Source organism: Scyliorhinus canicula, chromosome 2, assembly GCF_902713615.1.
Source record: "Scyliorhinus canicula chromosome 2, sScyCan1.1, whole genome shotgun sequence".
Taxonomy (NCBI): Eukaryota; Metazoa; Chordata; class Chondrichthyes; order Carcharhiniformes; family Scyliorhinidae; genus Scyliorhinus; species Scyliorhinus canicula.
In genome coordinates this window covers 53397030-53410680 of record NC_052147.1, presented here as the reverse complement: position 1 = coordinate 53410680, position 13651 = coordinate 53397030, and the positions used below count along the sequence as shown (strand labels likewise).

The 13651-nt window shown below is 43.0% G+C and overlaps 1 protein-coding gene across 1 annotated transcript in view; it reads left to right on the top strand.

Moving 5' to 3' along the window:
• The window catches only part of cdkl1 (cyclin-dependent kinase-like 1 (CDC2-related kinase)), a 75280-nt gene that overhangs the window by 56055 nt on the left and 5574 nt on the right, over positions 1-13651 (top strand). Inside the window, exon 8 of the mRNA XM_038778299.1 lies at positions 9019-9168. Coding sequence (XP_038634227.1) covers positions 9019-9168 — 150 coding nt within the window. The remainder of the gene's footprint in view (positions 1-9018; positions 9169-13651) is intronic.

Below are 13651 nucleotides of genomic sequence, written 5' to 3'. Positions count from 1 at the left end.
GCCTACAGGGCGACTGCTCTTTCTACCTCCCCTCAAGGGGTGGAGCCAGGGGCGGAGCCCACACAGGCCCCAACATGCTACATTATAGGTAATACCATACAATGGTCCATAGGTGGAGCCCACATGGGCAACAGCGTAATGCAGTTAAGCACATGGTGAATTGTTACAGCAATACATTCACCACACTGGTATGTTTCTCTTGTGTGGACCATGAATTGGATTCAATTTGAATTTGAATTGGTTTTTAGAGCAGGCAAGGAGCTGGATCAGGGGTTTGTCCCTGTCTACTCACTTGAGCTCTGGCTTTGTAACTCTGATAAAGAATTTTTTTTTAAAAAAGAGTATAATAACTGTATGGATCTGTTTTGTTACAGTAAGCATAAAATAAGATTCAAAATAATGATTCAGAAAGACATAAGTATGACGAGAATCAAAGTTACAGATTGAGGGGGGGGGAATAGAACTAGAGAAGGTTACGATTTTGATAGACAAGATAGAATGGCAGTGTTAAATATTTAAAATAATGATAAACCGAGTTCAGGAAAAAATATAAAATGCTGGAAATACTCAGGCAGCCAAACCAGTTAATAATCTTTATTGTCACAAGTAGGCTTACATTAACACTGAAATGAAGTTACTGTGAACATCTGTGGAGAGAAAGAGTTAACATTTCACGCCGATGACGATCTTTTTTCTCTCCACACATGCTGCCAGACCTGATGATTATTACCCGCATGTTCAGTTTTTATTTCAGATTTCCAGCATCTGCAGTATTTTGCATTTGTTTTTTTTTAAATTTAGAGTGCCCAATTCATTTCTTCCAATTAAGGGGCAATTTAGTGTGTCCAATCCACCTAGCCTGCACATTTTTGGGTTGTGGGGGCGAAACCCACGTAAACACGGGGAGAATGTGCAAACTCCACACGGACAGTGACCCAGAACCGGGATCGAACCTGGGATCTCGGCGCCGTGAGGCTGCAGTGCTAACCACTAGGCCACCGTGCTGCCCGGGATATTTTGCATTTGTACAGAAAAAAATGTATTCCGTTATATTCGAAAACCAAACTAGCTGGCCAATAATGAAACACCATGGATGAATAAAGTGATAAAGATAACATTGAAACTATAAAAGGCATACTATGTACACAGGCGTAAAGAGAATATAAAGCTTTAGGAAAGAAATCAAAAGAATAATTGAAATGCAAAAACAAACTATAACTAAGGAATATAAAACAAAATATTTTACTGACCTGTGAATAACAAGAAAAATTTGATTAGAGCTCGAAGCACTAACTCACAGGAAAATAGCAGAAATACTCGATGGCAACTTTATCTCTGTATTTACCAGGGAAAAAAGTAAAGCAGGCATGACGTTGTTAGAATGTGACAAAATAAAGACATTAATAAGGCTGAAGTATTGGCAAATGCATTTGAAGATAGTGAAGTGCATGGTGGTACATTTGGTGGGAAGAATAAGGTGACCCACGTACTGTTTGGATGATAGGAGCCTGAATGGGGTAGAGGAAAAAATGAATTTATGGCTACAGATACACAAATCACTAAAATAATGAAGCATTTCGATTGGAAGCCTGTGTCCACTGGTGTTCCGTGGGGATCAGTGCTAGGTGGGCATAGTGTGCATTAATTATCTGCACATGAATGCAGGAGGTACGTGAAGTGTTATCTGTGTTAGTCTAACATCGACTGCAACTGGATGCAGTAAAACGAGAAACAGGCTTCCGACACAGGAGATGGTCCAAAGTTGTTTTATTGAACCTGTTGATTGCTGTACATAATCTGCTGTGGGTTGACACTCTATTAACTTAACTGATAACCTCCTATTGGCTTGACCAGACCATCTCTCTATCACATGGTGATGATGTTCATTGGCCTGTGCACTGCGACTATCTCCCTAGCCGTGTCCTGTGAGAGAGAGAGAGCCTTAATGCCCTGTGGGTTTTATAGTGGTGGTGTCCTGTCTGGTGATTGGTTGTTCTGTGTCGTGTGTGTTTATTGGTTATCCTGTGTGTCAATCACTGCCTATCTACATCTCATGATATACATGACAGTATGATCAGTAAGTTTGCAGATCACATAAAAATTGGTGTGGTAAATAGTGAGGAGGAAAACCTTAGCTTACCGGATGATATAGATGGGCTGGTTAGATGGACAAGAACAGTGGCAACTAACCCTGAAAAGTGTGAAGTAATGCATTTTGGGAGGACTAACAAGGCGTGGGAATATACAATGAATGGTAGAACCCTGGGAATTGCAGAGGGACTTTGGTGTGCATGTCCATGGATCCCTAAAGGCAGCAGGACAGGTAGATAAGGTGGTTAAGAAGGCGTATGGAATACTTGCCTTTATTAGCCGAGGCATAAAACACAAGAGCAGTGAGGTTATGATGGAGCTTTATAAAACGCTGGTTAGGCCACAGCTGGAGTACCATTTGCAGTTCTGGTCACCACACTCTCTAGGAAGGAAGTGATTGCACTAGAGAGGATTCAGAGGAGATCCACTGGGATGTTGCCTGGGCTGGAGTATTTCTACTATCGAGAGACTGGATAGATTGGGGTTGTTTTCCTTGGAGCAGAGAAGGCTGAGGGACTTAATTGAACTGTATAAAAGAGGAGCATAGATGGGATTATAGGAAGGAACTTTTCACGTTATCGGAGGGGTCAATAACCAGGGGGCATAGATTTAAGGTAATGGGCAAGAGGTTTATAGGAGATGTGAGGAAAAACATTTTCACCCAGAGAGTTGGGGAATCGGGAACTCGCTGCCTGAAAGGATGGTAGGGGCGGGAACCCTCAACATTTTATTAGTATTTCAATGAGCACTTGAAATGCCATAGCATACAATGCTATGGGCCAAGTGCTGGAAAATGGGATGAGAGTAAACTTGAAGGCCAGCACGACATGATGGGCCAAAGGGCCTCTTTCCGTGCTGTAAAATCTCTCCGACTCCAATTAGGCTTACTCAAAAAATGCAAACAAAGCACTGGGGTTCATTTCTGGGGGGAAAGAACTAAAAAGTTGTGTTGGACCTTTGGTTGACCGCTCTTGGGGAGTACTGTACACATTTCTGGTCTCCATATTATAAAAATAATATATAGATGCCTTGGAGAAGGTGGGAGAAATAAAATCATCCTCAATGATAACAGAACCAAGAAGATATGTATCAGAGAACACTGAACTGGCTGGGGATCCATTTTCACTGAAGGATGACCTGATGGAAGTCTTCAGGATAATGAAAGGGATTGATAGAGTAACAAATAAATTGTTTCCACTTGTGGGGGAGTGTAAATTATAGGTCGTAAATATAAAATAGTCACAAATAAATAGTCACAATAGGAAACGATTTACCCAAAGAATGTGGTACTAACATAAGGAGTAGTGGAGGGAAATAGCACAGAAGTATTTAAAGGGAAACTAGATAATCACATCGGAAAGAAAGGAGTGGAATGAAATGCTGATAGGGTGAGAGTTGATGAGGGTAAAGAGGTTGATGTCTATATGGACTTCCAAAAGACAAAATGCCACATGATACGATCGCCAGTAAAGTTGAAGTCCATGGAATAAAAAGGACAATGGCAACATGGATACAAAATTGACAGAGAGTGGAATTTTCCATTATATTGTTAGTGTCAGGTCCTGACTGAAACCATTTTGAGCCACTCTTGGCCGGGTTGGGGGGGGGGGGGGGGGGGGGGGTAGGGGTAGAGAATCAGATGGGAGCGAGGTGGGCGAGGCCGGTTCCACAGAGATTGGGGCGCCATCTTTCCAGGGCGCCCTGATCAAAACAGAAAGAAACCTTCCCATCCTCGTGGACATGAGCCCCCTCCTCCTCCTCACAAGTATCAGTACTCTCTTTTCCCTCCCCTCCCCCCCCCCCCGCCCACACTGTCCCCTTCCATAGGTTGTCAGTGCTCAGGATTGTCCCCCTCCCTCGAAGGAGGGGAGGGGGGTTTACTTTACTGAATCTAGTTTTGGAAAACCGGTTTGAAAAACACGTTGATATGGTTTGACTATTCAGCGATGGGGGGTCATATGGAGGGAGGGAGGGAGGGGGGGGGGCTTGGTGATTATATGCAAGTGCACCAAAATGCGTTAAAAAGAAGTTTGCTCCCTCTGTGGGCATTAACCTTGTTACATCACCAGCGAGGGGCATAGAAAATCAGAAAACAAGATCCCGCGGTGATGTTTTGCACCTGTGTCACTTCACATTGATGGCAGATGCGGGGGCAAAATCGCTCCCGTAGTGGCAGAAAACAGGGTGAGTCTTAGTGAGTGATTTTTCAGACTGTAATGGTGTTCCCAGTGTATGATATTCGGAATACTGTTTCTCTTGATATGTTTCTATTAATCAATTAGACTTGGGTGTATAAGACATAGTTTCAAAACATGCAGATGAATTTAAACTTGATCATCTGCAAGGAAGCTGGCTTGGCGGCATGGTAGCATAGTGGTTAGCACTGTGGCTTCATAGCTCCAGGGTCCCAGGTTCGATTCCCGGCTTGGGGAAGTTTGTACAGACTGCATGTTCTCCCCGTGTCTGTGGAATTTCCTCCGGGTGCTCTGGTATCCTTCCACAGTCCAAAGATGTGCAGGGTATGTAGACTGGCCATGCTGAATTGCCCTTAGTGTCCAAAAAGGTCAGATGGGGTTACTGGGTTACGGGATAGGGTGGAAGTGTGGGCTTAGGTGGGGTGGTCTTTCTAAGGGTCGGTGCAGACTCGATGGGCCAAATGGCCTCCTGCACTGTAAATTCTATTGTTCATATGTTCTAAGATGGTGACTGACTTCAAGAGTTCATAGGCTGGTGGAATGGGCAGACACATAGCAAATTAAATTTAATGCAGAGAAGTGCAAATTGATGCATTTTGGTTTGAAGAGAGAGAGAGAGGAGAGATAATGAAAAATAAAGGGTACAACTCTAAAGGGGATCCAGGAACAGAGAACGCTTCAGGTACATATGCACAAATCATTAAAGGTGGCAAAGCAGGTTCAGAAAATTGTTGAAAGGGCAGATGGGATCTGGAATTTATAAATTGAAGCAGTGTCAGAAATAAGAACATTCTGATGAAATTTTATAAATTTTAACTGTAGTCTTGTGCCCAATTTCAGGTATATTACTATAGGAAGGATGTGAAGGTTTTAGAGAGGGTTCAGAGATTTGCCATAAGGGAGTTCAGTTTGATAGATAGTGGGACTGTGATAGGTATGCTTGGAGCTGAGAAGGCTGAAAATCTTGCATCTAGACAGAATAAAGAGAAGCTGTTCCCATTTGGCAAAATAATAAACCAGAGGATTCAAATTTAAGGTGATTGGCAGAAGAACCAAAGGAGACATGAGAAAATACATTTTTTACTGAACAGGTGGTGGTGGAGACAGAGTCAATCATGGCTTTAAAAAAACAAATTGTGTGTGTGGAGTCTGCACGTCCTCCCCCTGTGTGCGTGGGTTTCCTCCGGGTGCTCCGGTTTCCTCCCACAGTCCAAAGATGTGCGGGTTAGGTGGATTGGCCATGCTAAATTGCCCGTAGTGTCCTAAAAAAAAAGTAAGGTTAATGGGGGGGGGTTGTTGGGTTACGGGTATAGGGTGGATACGTGGGTTTGAGTAGGGTGATCATGGCTCGGCACAACATTGAGGGCCGAAGGGCCTGTTCTGTGCTGTACTGTTCTATGTTCTATGTGCACCTCAGAATTACAGAAATTTTACAGTGCAGAAGGAGGCCACTCAACCTGTCATGTTTGCTCTCTGAATGAGCAATTCATTTAGAACCATTCTTCTTTCTCCCTATTCCCTGCACATTTTTCCTTCTTGGATAACTGTCAATTCCCTTTTGAATGCTTCAACTGAACTTGTTTCTGCCACAATTTTAGGCTGACCTTAATCACTCGCTATGGGGTTTTCCTCTTTGTTTAATTTACCAATTACTTTAAATGTGTGCCCTCTTGTTTTTGATCCTTTCACAAGTGTGAACAGTTTCTCCCTATCTTCTCTAAAATATTGTTTCAGAAATATCAGGGTAGTGGTAAACAGTTGTTTTTCAGACTGGTGGTGTTTCCGAACACCTTCGTCTGAAGGTCCACCTGAAGGGAGAAAAATACACGGCTACAGGGAAAGGGTGAAGGAGTTGGTGGGACTAGTTAAATTGCTCTTGCGGTGAGCTGGCACGAATCTGATGGAATCAATGTCCTCCTCCTGTACTGTAACCATTCAATGAGTCTGTGGAAGATTTGAGCCCAATTGCTTGATCCAATGCTGTACACTCAGTGCAACCTTCCCCGGCTTAATGCACAGCCATTATACATCTTTTAAGATACTAGGATGTAGGCCATCAGGTCCAGGGGACTTCTCAGCCTGAGTCCCATTTTTTTGCTCAGTACCTATTCTCCAGTGATGATTGCGTTTGAAAGTCTAACCTCCTTTTCATCTGATTTTCTCCTCCTATTGAAATGCTTTTACTACTTTCTTGTTTTCTATTACTAATTCTTCAATCTCATCCTGGAAAGAGACCAATAGTTACTTTTTTCTATTTTTGTAGAAGATGTCTATTTTCATATTTCTTACTAGTTTACTCTCCAGTTAAGAGACAGAAAACATTTTTAGTTGACCATAAACTTTTGCAATGTTATTTGCCATTTTTCTTTTCATTTTGGTACCATCCTTAACTTCCTTAGTTAGCCACGAATGGTTCATCCTTCTCCTAGTCATACTTTCTCAGTTCAATATGAAATTATGAAAAATGTCCTTAAATGCCTGAAACTGCGTAATTGTCACTCTATATTCCCGTACCAGCCTCCCCGAACAGGCGCCAGAATGTGGCGACTAGGGGCGTTTCACAGTAACTTCATTTGAAGCCTACTTGTGACAATAAGCGATTTTCATTTCATTTCATTTCAATATTCACACTTTTGTAATTCCCTTTATTTAAATTTAAGACACTAGCTATAAAACCAGTTTCTTACCCTCAAGCAATGTGAAATTCTTAGCATGTTTTGATCATTCTTCCCTAGTGGATCCTTTAACAAGAGTTTATTAATTAGTCCTGACTCATTATAATAATAATGATCTTTATTGTCACATTACATATTTCTAAATAGCCTGTTCCCTGTTTGGTTTCATAAGTTATCAAGTTAACCCAAGACCCAATCTGTATGTAAAAAAATAATTATTAGGGTGAGGATATACAGCTCAAATATAAAACTTTATCAAATTTTCCATTCTTACTGGCCTCTTTGAACAGTACAGCACAGAACAGGCCCTTCGGCCCTCGATGTTGTGCCGAGCATTGTCTGAAACCAAGATCAAGCTATCCCACTCCCTGTCATTCTGGTGTGCTCCATGAGCCTATCCAATAACCGCTTGAAAGTTCCTAAAGTGTCCGACTCCACTATCACAGCAGGCAGTCCATTCCACACCCTAACCACTCTGAGTAAAGAACCTACCTCGGACATCCCTCCTATATCTCCCACCCTGAACCTTAAAGTTATGCCCCCTTGTAATGGCTTCATCCACCTGAGGAAATACAATTCTCGTTCAGAGACTATTAAACTACAATCTGCACACCCATGCCCTGGCCCCTCTCCCACTCTCTCTATCATTACTGTTAAGCAGGCGATCAATGCTATTTCAATGAGGAAGTGTAGGGCAGCATCTGAGAGGCAGGACCAGGCATACCTAAAAATTAGATCCTGACCTGGTGAAGCTACAAAACAGGGGACACATGCTTGAGGCAGCAGGCAGTATTAGCAAAATTTTATTCTTGTAATGACAGCAAACAGTTCAGGACGGAGATCCATGTTCAGCAAATATCAACAATACCATATTATAAATGAATGTGCAAGAGCTAACCAGAAATTTCACAGAATTCCAAACTCTCACAAGTCACTTTTGAACTCTCACTGTGATACTGAAACAAAGCTTCTTGCACAGTAAGAGTTGGTGTCAGGAGTAACTTTATTACGGTTACTACGGTGCAGAAGACAATTCGGCCCATCAAGTTCGACCCTCTGAAAGAGTACCCCACTCAGGCCCACTCCTCCACGCTATCCCATGACCCCACCTAACCTGAACATCCGATCCACCTAACCTGCACATCTTTGGACTGTGGGAGGAAACCGGAACACCCAGAAGAAACCCACACAGACACCGGGAGCATGTACAAACTCAACAGATAGGCCGGAATTGAAACCAGGCCCCTGGTGCTGGAAGGCAGCAGTGCTAACCACTGTCCCACCGGATTGTCTTGCTATTAAAGTTGAGAGGAATTTTAAATGGGTTGGTTAAGCCTGCACTGCATTGGAAAGGGAACCACAAGCAAGAATATTAGGCCAGAATTATGCTGCAGAGGAAAAACCTGGCAGGATATTTGTGCTGGAGAAGGAATCCTGTATGGATGCTTAGCATGAAGAAACTTAATTCAATATTTTAATACTCCTTCTTTTGAATTCTATTTTTCCTAGCTCTCACTTTAACATATTTTAACATTAGTGTAACTGACAAAGTATACACTTTATTTTTGTAAATGTAAACAGTGCACTTTATTTTTATATAATGGGGCCGCATTATCCAAGGCTGACCTGACTACCTGAAAGTATGGTTCAAAGATTTGAGCCAAGGTTGCCACAACACTGAATGATCAGACTTTGAGTGTAACTGCAGCTGGATAGAATAAGCAAATGGCTGCCCACACCTCAAGTTTAAATTTGTTGGCTCCTTAATTTTATTCCTAAAGTTTTTAACTCCTGCTTATTTAAGATTCCAAATCAAATCCTAGACCTAGTTAACATTTGCAGTCTGATCTCTTCAGGATAGGTTTATCAGTCTTTGGTTCACCTAGGGAAGAAATTCCTCTGGTCTTCCAACCACACCAGTTAACTACACCCTCAGTGGATCAATGTGACTGAAGTGAAGGTGGATCTAGGAAGAGGTTTTTGGAGAAGAAAAATTGATGGGCATGTATAAAATATCTGTATAAGGAAACAGCGTTCATTCTGATTTGTATACATAGGGTTGTTTACATATGGATCCTGCTGCTCGTCTAACTTGTGAACAGTTGCTGGATCATCCATACTTTGATAGCCTTAGAAAAGAACTGGAAATGGGCAAGCAAAAAGCTCTGAAAAGACGTGTAAGAGCACCACGCAGAAATGTACCAGCAGTAAGTAGCTTTATGGTAAACTCAATTAAGGAAATAATTATCTGCTTTTAGGTAACATTGTCCATTCAGAAACTAAACAATTAAACAGAATTACTTTGAAGTGCTGCGATTGATATCTAGGCATAACTGGTAGCCATTTCATGCACAGTAAAATCCTACAATTTATGACTAAAAATGCCATGGAATCGTTAATGTGCATTTGAATGAGCAAATTAAACTTCAGTTTAGCATCTTCTGCAAAGGATGTTAACATTGACTGTAGTCTTGCCTCAGAACTGCAATGAATAGTTAACAAATAATGCAGCATATTTCACTGGAATAGAGCATTTTGGGCATGCCCACTGAATAAACGTGTTGCCAATAATGGTACAGTGAGGAAACAGGGCATCGGTGAACAATTGACCATCTTCCTTAGCCATTGAGATTTAAGGATTGATGAGTAGTGCAAGCCCAAAAGAGAGGATGAATGCAATGTCTTATTAGGTACAGTAAGAGAGAGGGGGGCAAGAAAAATTGAGACTACGAGAAAGGGACAGTAAGGAACGGCAAGATAAACGATTCCCAACCTGAAACAATGAGTCGTCACATGTTTGTTTTCTGGGCACGAGGTTGATTGGCAGTAATTAATAATTATCACATGTTATAAAGGCACTTGCACAGTTAATTACTAGATTTTACTTTCTGTGGTGCGTCTTATGGATAATTAATGTGCAACTGCACCAGCTTCGTGAAAATTATGGGGAGCTACAAGATATCATTTTCAGGAAGCTGAATACAGACTGAGCTAAATCACCAACAGCTTGCAATGATTTGCAATTCACATGGTATCTGTTCCTCACTAAGTTGATGGCCAGTTTGTATATTACTGTGTTGTTTAGACAACATTAGTTTTTAAGCAAAATCTGTCCCAATGTGCTCAAGTTCTAGCACTGATCTTGAACCTTCTGATTGAGAGCCTAAATTCATTTAAGTTTTCCAGAGTATAACTAAAGCACAATATTGTGTTTAGGATTTTATGATCATGTCTCAGAATATTTTGAAAGAATTTGGGGAGAAAATATTGGGGTTTTGAAGCATTTTTTAAAAATGGCACTAATAGAAATAAGAAATTAAGCTTGGTTACTGTAAATAAGCAATTTGTTACCCTGTCTTGGTAATCAGTATATACAAATTACACCCAGTGTCTGTGGTGTTTACTGATCACGTGTTTGGTTTAAAAAAAAATATTGCCATTGTCAATTTTAGATGATGCAACTTTGGGACTTTATGTCCGATATTTACAATTTGTGCAGTTCTTATGAACTTGCAATCTTTCTTGATGTCTCCTCTTTCCCCTTCCCTCCCCCTCTTTCATTCTGGGTGTTCTGTCCCAGAGCTCCTGTTCTCCCTCCCACCTTCCTTTTTGTGGTTTCTGTTGCAGGTTTTGAGAGTTCGGGTGGGGGGTGTCAACCTGCCCCCTCACCTCTTTACCCCCCACCTCCCTTCCACACAGACTTCTTCCTGTGGTTCCCCTGAGTTTCCTCCTCGCCTCCTCCCTCCGCCCCTTCTCTTTGTACCTCTTAGTGATGTGTATCTCTGTCTGCTGTCACCCGTCTCTCACTCTTTCCCTAGTCGCTGATGGCCTCGAACAGGTCTTGAAACAGGCTGACGAATTGCCCCCATACTTTGAGGAGGTCGTCTTCTGACCCTCGGATGGTGTAGTTGATCTTCTCCAGATGGCGAAATTCCGCCAGGTCTGCCAGCTAGTCTGCAGCTGTGGGTGGTGCTGCTGCTGGTTGCCAGCCAAGCAGGATTCTCCGGCGTGTGATTCGGATGAAAGCAAGGATATCAGCCCTCTTTCCCACGTGTAGTTTTGGCTGTTCTGATACCCCGCAAAATTGCCACTCTGGCACGGCTCCACCCTCACCCCCACAATCTCGGACATTGCCTCGAAGAAGGCTGTCCAGAACGCTTCAAGTCTTGGGCAAGCCCAGAACATGTGGGTGTTGTTCGCTGGGTCTCCCTGGCACCATTCACATTTATCCTCTACCTCTGGGAAGAATCTGTTCATGTGGGTTGTGGTTAGGTGTGCTCTGTGCACCACTTTAAACTGCATGAGCTGAGCCTGAGCCATGTGCAGAACGAGGTGGAGTTGGCCCTACTCAGTGCTTTGCTCCAGAGTCCCCAGCCCACTTTTCATCTGGCTTTGTCCAATGGCAGTCTCACTCTATCCAGTAGCTGTCCATAGATTTCCCCGCAGTTTCACCCTTCCTTACTGTCTATGTTTATCAGGTCCTCTAGTAATATGGCTCTTGGGATCATGGGGTCTCCTTGCGGAGAAAGTGCTTTCTCTGAAGGTGCCCAAGTTCCTGTCCTGTCCGTAGTTCCAGGTCCTCCGTTAGTTCGTTCAGTGTCACTAGTCTGTCTCCTATATAAAAGTCCCTAACTGTTAGCGTCCCCCCGTTCTGTCTCCATTTTTTGAAAGTGGTGTTGAGCATGGCTGGTGGGAATTTATGGTTTCCACAGATGGGGGAACGTTTTGGTCAAACCAAGTGCTGCCTCATTTGGTTCCATGTCCTTGGTGTAGCTACCGCCACTGTGCAGGATGTATATTTTGATGGCAATGGGAGCGCTGCCATGGCGAGGGCCCAGAGGGTCGTTTCCTTGCAGGAAGACCCTCCATCCTCGCCCAGTCTGTGGCGTGTTCGCGTATCCATCCCCATACTCTTGCTGACCAGTGGTAGTATTGTAAATTCGGTAGTGCCAGGCCACTCATGACCTTTTTCCTCTGCAGCATTGATTTGGGGATTCTTGAATTCTTACTCCCCACACAGACAGCATCATCATTTTGTCCATGCTGTGATGGAAAGTCTTGGGGATGAAGATCGGTTTAGACCTGAACAAATCAGAGCCTCAGTACTATGTTCATTTTGATCATCTGCACCCTCCCTGCCAAGGAGAGTGTCCCATCTCTGTAGGTCCTTTTTGACTTCCTCCGCCAGGTTGGTCAGATTCCACTTGTGGATCTGTGTCCAGTCCCGGGCTATCTGGATCCCCAGGTAGCGGAATTTGTTTTGGGCTAGTTTGAAAGGGATTCCCTCCAGCTCTGTCCTTCCCGTTTGGGCTCACCGGAATGCCTCGCTCTTGCCCAGGTTAAGTTTATAATCCGAGATGGTTCCGAACTCTTTCAGAAGCTTCCATGATTGCTCCAAGCCTTCCGGTGGTTCCAATGTGTTTGATTTTTAACGTGGCCCAGCAAATCGCACCAATGTATCAAAGCATTCCTACAGTATGGTAATTTCCCATCTATCAACCACTCTTTCTTTCTGGAAAGTCAGTTGCCCCCACGAGCTCTCTGGAAAACAACTCTACTTCTACTTGAATGCTGGGTGTTTACTATTACTATAGGCTCATGCTGCACTGAGGACAGTTTGTTCTTGCAACTCAATAAGTGATGTGCACCAAGACAGTTAGAAAATTATGTTTCAAGTGAACCCGCGATTTTCAGGAATCAATATAAATATTTGTTTTTAGCCTGTTGTACTAAGAACATAAGAGAACATAAGAACTAGGTGCAGGAGTAGGCCACCTGGCACCTCGAGCCTGTCCGCCATTCAATGAGATCATGGCTGTTCTTTTGTGGACTTGGCTCCACCTTCCGGCCCGAACACAATAACCCTTAATCCCTTTATTCTTCAAAAAACTATCTATCTTTATCTTAAAACATTTAATTAAGGAGCCTCAACTGCTTCACTGGGCAAAGAATTCCATAGATTCACAACCCTTTGGGCGAAGAAGTTCCTCCTAAACTCATTCATAAATCAACTTCCCCTTATTTTGAGGCTATGCCCCCTAGTTCTGCTTTCACACGCCGGTGGAAACAGCCTGCCCGCATCTATTCCCTTCATAATTTTATATGTTTCTATAAGATCCCCCTCTCTCCCTTCTAAATTCCAACGCGTACAGTCCCAGTCTACTCAACCTCTCAATGTAATCCAACCCCTTCAGCTCTGGGATTAACCTAGTGAATCTCCTCTGCACACCCTCCAGTGCCAGTACATCCTTTCTCAGGTAAGGAGAACAAATCTGAACACAATACTCCAGATGTGGCCTCACTAACACCTTCTACAATTGCAGCATAACCTCCCTAGTCTTAAACTCCATCCCTCTAGCAATGAAGGACAAAATTCCATTTGCCGCCTTAATCACCTGTAAACCAACTTTTTGCGACTCATACACTAGCACACCCAGGTCTCTCTGCACGACAGCATGTTTTAATATTTTATCATTTAAATAATAATCCCTTTTGCTGTTATTCCTACCAAAATGGATAACCTTACATTTGTCAACATTGTATTCCATCTACCAGACCCTAGCCCATTCACTTAACCTATCCAAACCCCTCTGCAGACCTCCAGTATCCTCTGCATTTTTTGCTTTACCACTCTTCTTTGTGTCGTCTGCAAACTTGGACACATTGCCCTTGGTCCCCCAACTCCAAATC